Source organism: Podarcis filfolensis, assembly GCF_964270895.1.
Source record: "Podarcis filfolensis genome assembly, chromosome: 6".
NCBI lineage: Eukaryota > Metazoa > Chordata > Lepidosauria > Squamata > Lacertidae > Podarcis > Podarcis filfolensis.
The window spans coordinates 92,006,974-92,023,201 of record NC_139609.1 but is presented as its reverse complement, the minus strand read 5'-3'; the positions used below and the strand labels follow the sequence as shown (position 1 = coordinate 92,023,201).

The 16,228-nt window shown below is 47.7% G+C and overlaps 1 protein-coding gene across 10 annotated transcripts in view; it reads left to right on the top strand.

Moving 5' to 3' along the window:
• The first annotated feature begins 2,489 nt into the window (after nucleotides 1-2,489).
• The window catches only part of KCNQ2 (potassium voltage-gated channel subfamily Q member 2), a 132,479-nt gene continuing 118,740 nt past the window's right edge, over nucleotides 2,490-16,228 (top strand). For all 10 annotated transcript variants that reach the window (XM_083618517.1, XM_083618515.1, XM_083618511.1 and 7 more), the window contains exon 1: nucleotides 2,490-2,792. In XM_083618517.1, the coding sequence (XP_083474643.1) occupies nucleotides 2,500-2,792 (293 nt within the window). In that variant the 5' untranslated portion in view covers nucleotides 2,490-2,499. The remainder of the gene's footprint in view (nucleotides 2,793-16,228) is intronic.

Sequence of the window (16,228 nt, the reverse complement as noted above, 5' to 3'; positions counted from 1 at the left end):
CCTTAAGCCGATAAGCAAAATAATGAGAAGTTGTCTGTGTTTTGATTCCTGCAGCGCGCCCATCACTGAGATATTAATTTTTCCATTAGCGCTAGACTACATATCTGTTGGGGCCAGTCCAAGAACAGCTCTGCAATCAGAGTCCTCCGACGCTTTGCAACGGTTAATTTTGCCACTGGCATAAGGTTAAGTAATATGTTATTTCAGGAAGGCAATGCCACATGAAATTTGGGGTTTACTGAAAGCCCATAATGGTTTGATGTTTTATTTGTCTATTGAAAGCTCTTTATGGTTTGTTATTTCACTTGTTGCTGCCTGATGCCAGCTTTGCCAGCTGGGGCGCTCTGAACCAAAGTTTTGTGCTGCTGGAAAGCTTGCTTGTTACCCTTGTCAACTCAGCTGGGCCAAGAGAACAAGCTGCTGGGACCCTTTTGCATTTTTTTTAAAAGCCATCAATTCACAATTGCACCGGCTTTATGTTTTATCTGTTGTAGCTTTGAGGAAGCACCTTGCATTTCAAAGCTTGCAATCATATTCTACCAATGCTGGGACTTCCTCAAGATTATTTTGAATACAACAGGCAGTGGCGTAGCGTGGGGGGTGCAGGGGGGGCGGACCGCACCGGGCGCAACATCTGTGGTTAGGGCAAATCAATGGGTTAGGGGGCGCAAATCCACGGCTTAGGGGGCGCAAATCCACGGGTTAGGGGGCGTAAATTACTTGCCTTGCCCCGGGTGCTGACAACCCACGCTACGCCACTGACAACAGGTTTTGTCTTAAAAATATCTTTTTGGCACAATATATGGGTTTGTTCTTCTGTCTTTTGCAGCTTTGTGCATACGTATGCTTAATCACAGCCCAGTTCTGCATGCTTCTTCTTCTTCTTAACCGAGAAGGGCGGGGTATAAATAAAAATTTATTATAATTTGTTCTTCTTCTTTGGCGATCACTCATAGCTGAGTAAGGTTGTCTTCCATAAACACAGATTTAACAATGAGTCTGTAAGTGATTGTGGAGGCCAATTCTGGATCCACGCGTCCTTCCACAGTGGGGACATTGTTTTTTGGGTGGGAGTTGATCACGGTGTGGATTTGCCAAGCGTGTCTTCCAGTGTGGAGTAGTGGTTAAGAGCAGTGGACTCGTAATCTGGGGAACCGGGTTCGTGTCTCCGCTCCTCCACATGCAGCTGCTGGGTGACCTTGGGCTAGTCACACTTCTCTGAAGTCTCTCAGCCCCACTCACCTCACAGAGTGTTTGTTGTTGGGGAGGAAGGGAAAGGAGATTGTTAGCCGCTTTGAGACTCCTTAGGGTAGTGATAAAGCGGGATATCAAATCTAAACTCTTCTTCTTCTTCTTCTTAGCATGTTTTTCCCTTGCGACCTGAGTTCGAGTGTCAGTTCTGCAGAACCCAGGTTCTGGTTTCTTTGAATCGTTGGAGGATTGTGCTTTGTGTTCATAAAATTGTAGAGTTGGAAGGGACCACCGGGATCTCAGTTGGTAGAGCATGAGGCTCTTAATCTCAGGGTCGTGGGTTCGAGTTCCACACTGGGCAAAAGATTCCTGAATTGCAGGGGGTTGGACTAGATGACCCTAGGGTCGCTACAATTCTGTGCATAGGAACCAACACTTAGGGACCGAGCTCCAGGGGTACCAACTTAAATCAAATATTGGGGGAGGGGGAACCTGGTAAGCCCTGCCCTGAATAACTGATCACATGATGTGGTGTACCCATATCATTTGCCCATCAAGGGAGGGGGGGGGGACTTTATTGGAGTCGGGCAAGAGACCTCAGCCCCTAGCAGTTGGCTGATATGCTCCGGTTCCTTTGCCACCCCAAAATAAAATATTTGAAGGGGCCAGCCCCCTCCCCAAGTTGATTGACATTGCCATTCAAATGGTGTGCATGGACGCCTGCTTTGATCGATCATGCGGGGAGAGCCATACCTGGGCCCCCCAATATTTTATTCAAATATCCACGGTATATTTGAATAGAATATTTTGATGGTGTGATTCCGCCCCCCCCCCCGCCTGCGCCGTTGCCAAGGCTGCCGGCAGCCCGAGAGAGGCGCAGGAAGGGTTAAGGGAGGGGGCGCGGGGAGGCACCGCCGGCGTCGGGGCGGAGCTGCGCCAAAAGCAGGCGGAGAGTGGGCTGCCCAGATTGCAGAAGCTCCTTCTCGCTTTCCCTCCACGCCGCTCCCCCTCCCGGCCACCCGCCGCCGCCTCCCTCCCCTCCGCTCCTCCGGCTCCTTCGCCAGCGCGGGGAAGCTGCGGCATCCTCCGCCGCAGCGCCCGCTCTTCTTCTTCCTCCTCCCTCCTCCGCGCCTCTTCCTCGCCGACCGCTCCCCGCAACCCCCGCCATGCCACGGCCCCCATCCGGCCCGGGGCAGCCCCTCCGCCCTCCTCATCCTCCTCCTGCTCCCCCCTCGCAGTCCCTCTGAGACCCCCCCTCCCCATCCTCCCCCCCCCATCGCCTCCCCATCGCACCCCCCCAAAAGCAGGATGGTGCAGAAATCGCGCAACGGAGGCGTGTACCCGAGCGCGTCGGGCGAGAAGAAGCTCAAGGTGGGCTTCGTGGGTCTCGATCCCGGCGCGCCGGACTCCACCCGCGACGGCGCGCTGCTCATCGCCGGCCCCGAGGGCGGCAGCAAGCGCGGCTCCATCCTCAGCAAGCCCCGCTCGGCCGTGTCCGGCAAGCCGCCCAAGAGGAACGCCTTCTACCGCAAGCTCCAGAATTTCCTCTACAACGTGCTCGAGAGGCCCCGAGGCTGGGCGTTCATCTACCACGCTTACGTGTGAGTAAAGGGAGCCGGCGGACGGGCGGGAGGTGGTGGTAGTGGTCTCAACTGGGGGGTGGTGGGGGCGGCCGCCTTAAGACCCACCACCGCTCCAGCCACGTAGGACCATCTCTCCATTCCATCTCCCCTGCCTCCACATCTCTTCTGGCAAGCCGAAAGGCGCCCGCACCCCATTAATCGATAACCCTTTGAAAACCCTCCTTCCAATCCTGCCCCCTCCAGCCACGGGCCCCTCCATCTAGGATTCCTTCCTCCCAGCCAATTCCCCCTTCTCCATCCACCTCCATCCTTGCAGCATTCCCAACCTTTTTCTACAGCAGCGTCCCTCCCTCTTCCTCTTCTCCATCCCTCGCTGTGCCATTCCTTCCATCTATCGTTCAGTCCACCTAGGCACCTAGTCGAGAGATCTCCAGTTGTAAATATCTGCCTAGCCTTGGAGATCGCCTACCATAGCCCTCTCTCTCTCCCTCTCTCCCATCCTATCTATTTGTCTTGGCTGTATCTGGACGGAAGTGCTATCTGCAAGCCGTATCTGCAAGCTGCAAAGAGATGAATAGGCTACCTATGTCCCATCCCTTCCCGTGCACCGTTTTGTGCCAGTTCCCCCTGCTGTTTGCGCGGTAGGGTTACTCGCCAGTTTGCTACTCTTAAAAACAACCACACAAAACCAGAAAAAACCCTGCCATAACCAGTTAGTTTTGGGCCTCGATTCTGGCGCCAGGCTGCTTTGCTTGCAGGGTTGGGGGTTGGGGAGACACGTGTCCATTAAGCTTTGCTTAGCCATCGATCCATCATTGGGTAAAAGCAGAAAAAGGTGAGAGATGAAGCAACAACCGGGAAGGGGGGTGGGGAGGAAGAGACAGGAGGGTAGAAAAAATGACTCACCCTCTCGCTAATCTAAAAACAAAACAAAACAAAGAAAACCCAAACAAATCAGGGAGCCATCCATTGAAAGTGGTAAGCTGTATATCTAAAGAAACAAAACGAAAGAGAATAGTGCTTGGTACAATGCATCAGTTACCTGTGGAACTCATTGCTACTGTATGCTGTGATGGCAGACTGCTTGCATCGGTAGGCTCAGGGGAGCGCAAGATTGGATTGCAGTTAGTTTTGGGGTTATTCAGGACCTTGGGTTATTCAGCTCCATCATCTCAAAGGCAAGATCCCAGGATTGGGCATCGCCAACTTTCCCCGTTTTTGTATCACTCTCTGAAAAAGACACACGTCTAGCTGCCTCTGGCAGGGTGGTTGGCCTGCTCTAGTGGATAAATGTTCATTTCATTTCAGAGCCTGTTTGCTTGTGTCTTCATCTCCCATCTCCTCCGCTTCCAGCCAAATGACAGCTACCTGCTATCGGTCATGTTACTTTCTTTGCAAACAATTGGAGGAATAATTGCAAGGTGGGGGGGGGGAATGACTTGCCGTGTACTGTCTCCCCAAGGGCTTCATGCAGTAAATCAAAGTTACTGTTGAGACAGCATTTTGGGATTTTTATGATGCTGCTGCCCAGCCTCTGATTATCATCCTCGCCACTAGCCCCAATGTACAGATGGGGAAACTGTTTCCCTTCTGATGGGGAGCTTTTATACAACCGGTTGGGCCTAGGCAGCTGCGGGGATGGAACCCCAGTCCCCTTTTTGCCCAAGATTATGCCTGCTGGAACACAGTGTCTTTTTCTTCCCAATTTTAGTGTGGAGCAAATGCTCCATCCTTTTGTCCCGTGTGCAAAGGAGCAAGGACTTGTATGTTGAATGTCTGTATGTACAGCAGATGCGATTCCGTATTGGCTCAGATCTGTGGAGCAGAATTGCTCACTGCTTTGCTCCTGCCTTGCCGTAGTCTCACCGTAGCACTATCTTGGGCTGAATGGTACACAGACCCAACTAACTCACCCCCCCATGGCTTTCTCTCTCATCATCCCCTTCATTTCTCCTACTCCCCTGCCTGGTTTTAGATTAGAAGCACCTCTGTAGATCCAGCTCCTCTGTTTGATGCTTGAAGTGCAAGGCTGCACAGCTAAGACATCTTGGTTGCCTGCTTCCCCTCCTTGCACTGTTGACGTTGGAGATACTGGAGAGATGGCTCTAGAAAGGGATGCAAATTGGAGCTGGGAGCTTTCTCATCAGGAGCAGAGAGGGGAGATTCAGGGACAAAAGGCAGATGTTGACACACCAGTGCTTCAAGGGATGGCTGCATGGATATAATTGCTCAGCTGCAAGAAGCATGTGTGTGTTTCTTTTTTTTTTAAAAAAAATATCAAATTATAGAAAAGACGCGCAGGGGATACAACTGAAAATGCGATGATTAATCAAGCATAGGTTGCTTTTGCAATGCACTTAGTAAAATTGCCACTCATTTACGTGCAGCACAGCCGTTCCATTCTAGCTATATTGACAGGTATAAGCAAGATTTGTACTTTGTCGGGTATGAATCAACATCAATGGGTGTCTTGTATGGGGACAGGTGAAAATGGCTAACAATTCAGTCCTATGCATGCTTACACAGAAACGAGCCCCTTTATGTTCATTGGACTTAAAGGCAACATGCATAGCACTGCAATCTGAAAGCTTGCTGAAATGGAAAGGGTTTATTTTTTTTGGATTTTGGCCAGAGCTGCTTTCATTTATCATTCCCATGGACCCATGGAACTCTTTTCTGGCCTGTTATTGAAACCTGGAGATAATACGAGATATGTTCTGTTGGTGTGTGGTCACTTTGAGAGGGAGGGAATCTTTTTATTTAAATAGCATTGAAAATCTGCTGAAATGGAATTACTCACAAAGGCTTTGAGCATTCTCCTCCCCCCACTCCGAAATATCGTTGATCTTGGGGAGGGTGGGGAGAGTTGTAGGTACTATTTACGAATTTTTAGAAGGTGGTGCTTTTGCTTTCAATGGTTGGTGGGGAAAAAGTGCTGGTGGTAGTGGAGAAATTCAGAACAAGAATATGTTCTATATGCATTTATGTTCAAAACTTGCATATATTCAAGTTTTGAACTATGAAAAAAAGAGGGGGCGTTGTATATACATTTTCAGGGCCCTTGTGATTTTTTTGCCACCTAAGAACCAGAAAAAGCAAGAATGAAGAACCTGTGGTTCTTCCAGATCAGGAGTGGGGGACCTTTGACTCTCCGGGTATTGCTAAACAACAAGGTAAGGTAGTCTCTATGGGAGTATATTGTATTTAATTATGGGGTATCAGAGTTTTTAGGGGGCTAACCAGGCTGGGATAGCAGGCTTGTTGGTCTGATGTAGATTTTTTCAATTTCATTATTCTATGTGGGACAATGACAATAAAGATTATTGTATCATTGTATCATATCGTATTGTAACCCCCATCACTCCTGCCCATTGGACATGCTTGCAGGGGCTGATGGGAGTTGTAGTTCAGCAACACCGGGAGGGTCATAGGTTCCCCACTCTTGAGGTAACTGGAATATTCATGTTTCTGAGAAACGGCTTTAGAAGGGCTGTGAGCCCAGACTCAGGTTTGGGCCCAACCTGGGAAAAGGGCCCTTCCAGGTTATTTCTTTATTAAATGTGTATTCTGCCCTTCATCCGAAGATCTCAGTTTTCTCCTGCTCTGGAGGCCAATGGCTTCAAGTTACAAGAAGGGAGATTCCGACTAAACATCAGGAAAAACTTTCTGATGGCAAGAGCTGTTTGACAGTGGGACAGTCTCCCTTGGGACTCTCCATCCTTGGAGGATTTTAAGCAGAGGTTGGATGGCCATCTGTCATGGATGCTTTAGCTGAAATTCCTGCATTGCAGGGGGTTGGACTAGATGACCCTTGTGGTCCCTTCCAACTCTACAATTCTGTGGTTATAGTTCCCCAACCTGCAGTCCAAAGTGGGACAGTCCTGTAAAGAATATTCCACACGGTTATTTAATTTTTGCACACTTGCCTTTGTTGTCACATTTGGGCTTTGGGGAGTCTCTGAGGGGAAGAAGGTCGCACTGCTGAGAGGCCCAAACAAACCTCTCTGCACACTCTTGCAGTCCTAACTTGGTGCATAGATAGTGAATGCAGCAGGAACACCACCCTGAAACTTAAGGGCTGCAACGGTGGAACGTTAGGCGTGGAGATGGCTTCTCAGGTCTGTTGCACCTGGGCTGTGGTAGGTCATCACTAGGCTCTTGAACCAATGGCAAAAGGGGGCAGATCACAGTATCTGGTTCAGGGGTCCCTAAACTTTGTGGGTCGTGGGAGTCCATTTCATCTGGTGGCACATTGCTTTATTAAATTGAACTTGGACACCAAGAAGAGTCGTGATGAAACCAATGAACATGTCCATGGAGGCTCAGGTTAATTCTGTATCTGGGGTGGTTGTCTACCAGCTCCATCTGGTATGCAGGCTGAAACCCTACCTGCCCACGGACTGTCTCGCCAGGGTGCTGCATGCTTTGGTTATCTCCTGCTTGGACTACTGCAATGCACTCTACCTTTGGGGCTACCTTTGAAGGTGACTCGGAAACTACAGCTAATACAGAATGCGGCAGCTGGGACCATATAACCCTGGTCCAAAAGTATCTGCACTGGCTCCCGGTATGTTTCCGAGCACAGTTCAAAGGGTTGTTGCTGACCTTTAAAGCCCTTAATGGCTTTGGCCTTGTATACCTGAAGGAGCGTCTCCACCCCCATCGCTCAGCCCGGATGCTGAGGTCCTCCTATGAGGGCCTTCTGGTGGTTCCCTCACTGTGAGAAGTGAGGTTACAGGGAACCAGGCAGAGGGCCTTCCCAGCAGGGGCACCCTCCCTGTGGAACGCCCTCCCATCAGATGCCAAACAGATACAACTATTGTATTGGTTGATGTTTTACTGTGTTTTTAATATTTTGTTGGGAGCCGCCCAGACTGGGGCAACCCAGTCAGATGGGTGGCGTATAAACAATAAAATAATAATAATAATAATAATAATAATAATAATAATAATAATGGAACATCAATAGCCTTAGAGCAGTGGTTCCCAACATTTTTTTTACCCATGCCCCACCTAAGTACAGTGGTACCTCGGGTTAAGAACTTAATTCGTTCCGGAGGTCTGTTCTTAACCTGAAACTGTTCTTAAGCTGAAGCACCACTTTAGCTAATGTGGCCTCCCGCTGCTACCGCGGGAACAAACACAATTTTTGTTCTCATCCTGAAGCAAAGTTCTTAACCCGAGGTACTATTTCTGGGTTAGCGGAGTCTGAAGCGTCTGTAACCTGAAGCGTATATAACCCAAGGTACCACTGTATCTCTAAAACCCTGATGTACCCACCTTGACATATTATTCTTATTATTCAAAAATGAACTCCTATTCACACGGAGGAAGCCTAAAAGGCCATTCACTGTTAATAACTCATTCTCGAATTGCCCCCCTTAAAAATCAAATTGCACCCTTGTGGGGCGTGTGTCCCACATTGAGAACTGTGGCCCTAGAGGGAAAACAATAAGAACTAATTTGATTTTTAAAGAAAAAAATTATTTGCTTGGTCACCTAGATGAGATCATGGCTCACCATAGGGGAAGGAGAAAAGGGGCTCCATACAAAGTCTATTCTGTGCAGATCATTGAGTGCTGGTGTCATCGACTCCAGGCAACATACATCTGGTCAGCAGCACATTCCTTTATTCAATCGAACTTGGATGCAAGGAAGAGGAGTTGTGACATCAAAGCTGAAGGAGTAATTCACTCATCCCATAGTGGTGGGTTTGCTCATGCTTGTGAGAATTTTGTTGGCTCTGCTGGATTGTTGTGAGTCAAATATGGCTCTCTCTTGCAAACCTCTCTTGACTGGAAGTGAGTGATGCGGCCTCGCATTGCAAAACTTTGCACTTATCAGCTTCAGTGTAGTAGTGTTGAACATTGCATTTATTTATTACATTTATTATGTGGTAGTGTTGCACAGGTGGCGCTGTGGGTTAAACCACAGAGCCTAGGACTTGCTGATCAGAAGGTCAGCAGTTCGAATCCCCCTGACGGGGTGAGCTCCCGTTGCTCGGTCCCAGCTCCTGCCCACCTAGCAGTTCGAAAGCACGTCAAAGTGCAAGTAGATAAATAGGTACCGCTCCTCCGAGAAGGTAAACAGCGTTTCTGTGCGCTGCTCTGGTTCGCCAGAAGCAGCTTAGTCATGCTGGCCACATGACCCGGAAGCTGTATGCTGGCTCCCTCGGCCAGTAAAGCGAGATGAGCGCCGCAACCCCAGAGTCGGCCACGATTGGACCTAATGGTCAGGGGTCCCTTTACCTTTTTTAGTGTTGCACATTACATTTATTTAAGGGTCCAGCAGCCTTTCCCCGCTACTGTCGAGGGCCACATTCCCTTGGAGAGTAATCTCTTGGGGGCCACCAACTTCTCTCTGTCTTTCTTTTCCTCCCTGCTAGGTTGTTGTTGAGGGAGGGACAGCTTCCACTTGCCAGTGGCCTAAAGTGCTTGCTGAGGGCTGAAGGTTGCCATCCTCTGATCGATGCCCTTGGAATAATTCCTGTCTGTATAGCAGGGCTAGCAAAAGACTTGGGTCACGGAAGCTCACAGCCAGCTCCTGTTTTCCCAGTGCTTACACCCCTGCGAGGTAGCCAACATTCTGCTCCTGGTTGGCCACCTGCCGTCTGTTTCTACAGTGGCCTCAGGCAATGTTGTTAATACTCATGTTTGGAAAGGCTTCATGAGATGCTGCGAGTCAGTCTACTAGCATGCTGGCTGGAGTTTTCGTCGGAAACATATGGAGGTCATCAGGTTTGGGAAGACTGGAGTAGATATTTCTGGCACGAAGGTGCAAGATACCTTCCTGTGACTTTGGCAGAGTTCTTGCAGATTGTATTGGGATCCAGTGCTACTCCTACTTAGAGTAGACTCATTGAAAATTACTAGCTTGGGTTCTTTAATTTTTTGTGGGTTGATTCCAGTGTTCGAAATTTGCCAGGCGCATTTTGCACCTGGCTGTTGGCCACCAAAAAGTCATATTGAAAAATAAGACCTTAGAGCCATCTGGCCCAAAAATGGCAGCTAGGTGTTTCATTTTGGTGACTGTAAGCCTGGTTTAAGGGTTGGCACCTACTGTAGCTTATATATCTGAGTTTCTAACACGGGCTTACTTTGCGTAAAACTTGGCTACCACCCTCAGAAAGAACCCTTTTGATGCCAACCAACAAACCTTCAAACTTGAACAGATCCACACCTCTTTGCCCTATATTAAAATGATGGATCTGTAATTCTAAATAGGCCTTAATCCTCACGAAGCACCTGCAGCTTCAGATATTTGAATGGGTGTCAAAACTAAGGAGAGGATAAGAAAACACAGACTCCAGCAGAGAAGAGGGCAAGAATTCTGATCCCTGCTGACATCATGCTTAAATCAAGAAAGATGTGTTTTGCTGAAATATTGGACAGCATTTGAACTTCGCCAAGTAATCAGCAGGCGATGGACTGCTTTTTGAAATTGCTGTGTGTGTTGAGAGACGGTGACCTAGATCACTGATTCATGATAGCAACCTGACAGAGACCAGTAGTAAAAAGGACGCTTGGTCTGTAATTATCACGGGCAAACTTTAATCCTACGACCTCACCCTGGGCTAGTTGATGAGTTATGACAACTGCATGGAGACCCCTTGTAAAATCACATTTCACAGCAGTCCCTCGCATCTGTTCAAAGACTCACTGTGAAGATCCACTTAACCATCATCTCTGATGGGAGAGATAATGGTTGTCGTACTCACTATGGAGGGGGCAGGGAAAGACAGTGTGGTGTAATGATTAGCGTGTTGGACTAAGACCTGGGAGACCAGGGTTCAAATCTCCACTCAGCCATGAAGCTCACCGAGAGTCCCTCACTCTCAGCTTAGTCCACCTCATAGGGTTGTTGTGAGGATAAAATGAGGATGGGGAGAACCAAGGATGCTACCTTGAGCTATTTGGAGGAAGAGGTGGGATACAGTTGCAAAAACAAACAAACAAAGGGGGGATCTAATAACATTTTCATCAGTATTTCATCATCTCAGGACTAGCCGCCTGAGAAACAGTTTCTACCCAAATGCAATTCTGCTTTTAAACACAGTATAAGGAGTCTCTATAGGAGTATATTGTATTTTAAAATGGGGCTTCAGAGTTTTTAGGGGTTTTTGAATGTCTTATGTAGATTTTTCAATTTCATTGTTCGGTATGGGACAATGACAATAAAGATATCGTATTTGAAAGCCTCTCCCTTTGGTGATTTTTCAGTGATTGCTGCGAAAAGGTCAAAAATGTAGCCCTCAATTGCTTGCACGTTCCTGATTGGCATGTGGTCAGTTCAGGAAGCGTTGTTTGCCACTGATGATGTCAGCAGATGGTCAAATATGATTGGTTCTCGTAGTGTTGGGATGACATCTTGTTCACTATGTGACTCCTGGTTGGCTGGAATTGCTTTTTGAAGTAGAAAGAAGCTGTGAACATATTGTGTGTTTATGGGGGGGAGCGGGGAGGGGAAGTTGCATTAAAAGTTCAAGTCAGATTGGGAAAATTTGTGGAGAAGAGCACCGCTGCATGATTTCTGTTCTCATCCTGAAACAAAGTTCTTAATCCGAGGTACTATTTCTGGGTTAGCGGAGTCTGTAACCTGAAGCATCTGTAACCTGAAGCGCCTGTAACCCGAGGTACCAATGTATAGCCCTAGAAAAAACAGCTATTTCTGTTAACTCTGTTAGTTCTAGGATTTACAGTGGTACCTCGGGTTAAGAACTTAATTCGTTCTGGAGGTCCGTTCTTAACCTGAGACTGTTCTTAACCTGAGGTACCACTTTAGCTAATGGGGCCTCCCACTGCTGCCATGCGATTTCTGTTCTCATCCTGAAGCAAAGTTCTTAACCCGAGGTACTATTTCTGGGTTAGGTGAGTCTGTAACCTGAAGCGTCTGTAACCCGAAGCGTCTGTAACCCGAGATACCACTGTACAATTATATGACCTGTCTGTAAGGTTAGGGAATTTTCAGATGACAGAGACAAAGAACCTTCCTTCCTGCCTTCTTGATATGCTCCGGATCACGTTAAAATCTCCAGCAATGATGCAAATATTTTGGCAGGGGCGATCGGAATGGCGGAAAGCTTTGGCCGTCTCTCCGCTAGCAGATCTTGGCTCATCCTGACACGAGATGTAATACATACCTTTTGCAAAGATGCATTGATGCTGTTAGATAGAGAGCGTTCAGTAGGCAAACATTGTGCTTTTTATTTATTTATTTATATTGGTGGTTTTTTTTTTGTGAGCAACAAGAAGCGGAGCTGACTTTGGGCCCCAGAACATCTATTGGCTTTAATGGAATTACGCAGCTGGAGATGGTGCCAGGAGTTAAGTCGCTAGTCCTGATGAATCTGCTATTTTTGGGGGGACCTTTGTGTCAGCATTGGCAGTTCTGAAGGGGAATGTTGCGGGTTCAAGGATGCGTTTTCCTTTTTATTTTTGGCAGAAGGGATTGTTGGTGATGACAACTTTTCGGGAGAACTTTGAGCAACGCTTTTCTGTATGGAGAAGGTATCGATGGTGGGCTGCGTTAGGACAAGTGAAACTATGCTCAATTTGGATAAGGTGGAGATGTTGATAGGGGACTTGGTTAATGAGGAAATAGGTCTGTTGCATGTTTTGGAGAGAGTTATACTTCTTAAGAACTAAGTATGCTCTTCACTTTGATATTTATTATTTAGCTGTATAAGAACACAAGAAAAGCCTTGCTGGGTCAAGCCAAAGGCCTATTTAATCCAGTATTTTGTTCTGACAGTGACCAATCAGATGCCCATAGCAGTTTTAGAAACTCAGCTTTATAAGTTAGATGCCACATGGCTCCTTTAACCATGGTTACAGTCACCAAAATGGAATGTCTAGTTGCCATTTTGTGGGCAACACAGCTCTAAAGTCCAATTTTTCAAAGAATGAACTGACTGTGATTGATTCTCAGTTAAACATCTTGCTAGCATTGAATGAACCATGCAATATAAAGTACAGTGGTACCTCGGGTTACATACGCTTCAGGTCACATACGCTTCAGGTTACAGACTCCGCTAACTCAGAAATAGTACCTCGGGTTAAGAACTTTGCTTCAGGATGAGAACAGAAATCGCGCAGCAGCGGCAGCGGGAGGTCCCAGTAGCCAAAGTGGTGCTTCAGGTTAAGAACAGTTTCAGGTTAAGAACGGACCTCCGGAACGAATTAAGTTCTTAACCCGAGGTACCACTGTATTTGTTAGATAAAGTTAAATTAAGTTAACGAAAAACAACTTCATGCAACTGTGTAAGTTTATAACTGAGTTTGTAACTGAGTTTATTTGTAATTGAGTTTATTTTTACCCTGCCCTCCCCAGCCAGAGCCAGGCTCAGGGCAGCTAACACCAGTAAAATCACAGTAAAAAACATAATAATAATAATAATAATAATAATAATAATAATAATAATAATAATACCAATTTAAAATACAGGTTAAAATGCAATTTAAAATGCAGCCTCATTTTGAAAGTAGCTCATAGATCAAAACCATAGGGGGGGGGCGGGAACATAAGGGCCAGACTGAGTCCAAACCAAAGGCCAGGCGGAACAGCTCTGTCTTGCAGGCCCTGCGGAAAGATGTCATGTCTTGCAGGGCCCTGTTCTCTTGTGTAAAGAGCATTCCACCAAGTCGGGGCCAGTACAGAAAAGGCTCTGGACCTTGTTGAGACCAATCTAATCTACTTGAGGCTCGGGACCTCCAAAGTGTTGTCATTTGTGGACCTTAAGGTCCTCCGCAGGGACGCGGGTGGCGCTGTGGGTAAAACCTCAGCGCCTAGGACTTGCCGATCGCATGGTCAGCGGTTCGAATCCCCGCAGCGGGGTGCGCTCCTGTCTTTCGGTCCCAGCGCCTGCCAACCTAGCAGTTTGAAAGCACCCCCGGGTGCAAGTAGATAAATAGGGACCGCTTACCAGCGGGAAGGTAAACGGCGTTCCATGTGATGTGCTGGCTCGCCAGATGCAGCTTGTCACGCTGGCCACGTGACCCAGAAGTGTCTGCGGACAGCGCTGGCTCCTGGCCTATAGAGTGAGATGAGCGCACAACCCTAGAGTCTGTCAAGACTGGCCCGTATGGGCAGGGGTACCTTTACCTTTACCTTTAAGGTCTCCTGGGCATGCCAGGAGAGGCGGTCCCATGTGTGAGTGCTCTAATAATAGTATTATTACTATTATTATTCATTGCATTAATATCCCACCTTTTCTTCCAAGTAAGGTAAAGGTAAACGGTAAAGGACCCCTGGATGGTTAAGTCCAGTCAAAGGCGACTATGGGGTTGTGGCGCTCATCTCGCTTTCAGGCCGAGGGAGCTGGCATTTGTCCACAGACAGCTTTCCGGGTCATGTGGCCAGCAGGACTAAACTGCTTCTGGCGTAACAGAACACCGTGACAGAAGCCAGAGCGCATGAAAATGCCTTTTACCTTTCCACCACAGCAGTACCTATTTACCTACTTGTACAGGTGTGCTTTTGAACTGCTAGGTTGGCAGGAGCAGGGACAGAGCAATGGGAGCTCACCCCGTCATGGGGATTCGAACCACCGACCTTCTGATCGGCAAGCCCAAGAGGCTCAGAGGCTCAGTGGTTTAGACCACAGCGCTACCCACATCCCTTCTTCCAAGTAGCTCAAGGTGGTATACATAGGTTTCTCCTTCCTCATTTAATCCACACAACAAACCTGTGAGGTAGGTTGGGTTGAGAGGCAGTGATTGTCTCTCAAGTCACCCAGTGAGTTTCATGGTCGAGTGGGGATTCGAACCCTGGTCTCTCAGGTCCCAGTCCAACACGCTAACCACTACGCCATTCCAGCTTTCTGATGTGAACTGGCTAGTCTCTTTTCTGGAGGCCAAAGACCAGCATCTCTTATGATTCGTGCTCCACTTTTTCTTGTTTGCTGGTTCCTCCCCTCCCTGTCCTTTGGCATTATAACTTTGCCCAGAACAGAAAAGTGACAAAATCATAACTGTACAGCTGAGGAAGCACAATTCAAGCACTGTGTTTGGCAACTGCAATAAATAATTACCCTGGGACATGATACCGGAAAAAAGATTTTGCTGATAACTGTCTCTCTTGGAAGTTTCGCCCCCTCCTCTGACTGTTTGGAGTAAATTACTATCATAAATAAAGTGGCGTATAAGGTGACTTGGATACCAAACCACAAGCTCCCAGTCTTGCGTTTCAAGAGAGGGAGAGACTTTTTGGTTTTCTGCTGCTTAGCAAGCCAAAAATTTAAAACTGCAATCTCTAGTCACTTACCCAATGCTATCAAACTGTGTTTCTTGGAAATGTAGGGTGGTAGTCAACTAGGTTTTACTCAAGGGTAGACCCACTCAGGGCCGTCTTAAGTATATCCGGCGCAGATTACCGATGATTGAAGAATGGAGGATGAAGTTAATGGACTATGCAGAAATAGATAAACTAACAGGAAGAATTCGAAACCGGCGGGACCAGAAATTCACAGAAGACCGGAGTAAATTTATGGACTATTTGAAAAGTATTTGTGAAGAACAGACGACGTTTGTAGGTTTACAAGAAGTTCTGTGAGGAGTATTATTGGAAGTATTTCGAAAATAGACAAAGGAAAGGATAATTTATTAAGAGACTTAAAGGCAATATAAAGTTAAGAAATGTATAAGAAGTGGATAAAACAGTGCATTATCAGAGGTGCTGATGGAAGTCTAAAAAGATTGTATACGTGATAAGTTTTGTGGTACATTTTATAATTTATATGCTAAAATCAATAAAAATTATTATAAAAAAGGTATATCCGCCGCCGTGGTGCAAAGATCCCTCTGGCGCTCCCCCCTGTTTTCCAGAGTTGCCAACCTTTTTACGGCGCTGCTGGCAGCTTTGCGGGGCTGGAGGAAGCGGGCAGCGGCTGGAGGGTGGCTCCTCCAGTGGGGAAGAGGCAGAGGCTCAGGGCACGGCGGTGCTTCAGTGAGGCGGGCGAGGGTGGTGAGCTGATGCTGGAAGGTGCTGCGTCCAGCCTCCACCTCTTCCCTGGAGCCCGTGCCGCGGTGGCCATGGCAGGCAGAGGCTCCGGGCGCGGCACTGATTTGGCATGGCATGGCGGAGGCGGGTGAGGGCCGCCTCTTCCCTGGCGCCCTCCAGAACTTGGCGCCCCGGCGCCCCACGCCACTTGCCTCTATGGGCAAGACGCCGCTAGATCCACTGCAGGGTAGGTTTTTTTCAGCCAGAACTCACTGGAACCGAATAGGGGGTGTAGTTTGCTTGTTACCATGTTATGTATTTGGGTTTTTTTTTGCTATTGTAAAGGGCCCTGTGATCCTGCGACAAGGGGCGATATAAAAATACAATAATAAATAGGATTCCCAGGATTCTTGGACAGTAGGCACGGCTGTCTAAAGTGCCATGATATTGCTTGAACTGTATAGTCCAGATGGAGCTAGATCAGGCTTCCTCAACCTCGGCCCTCCAGATGTTTCTGG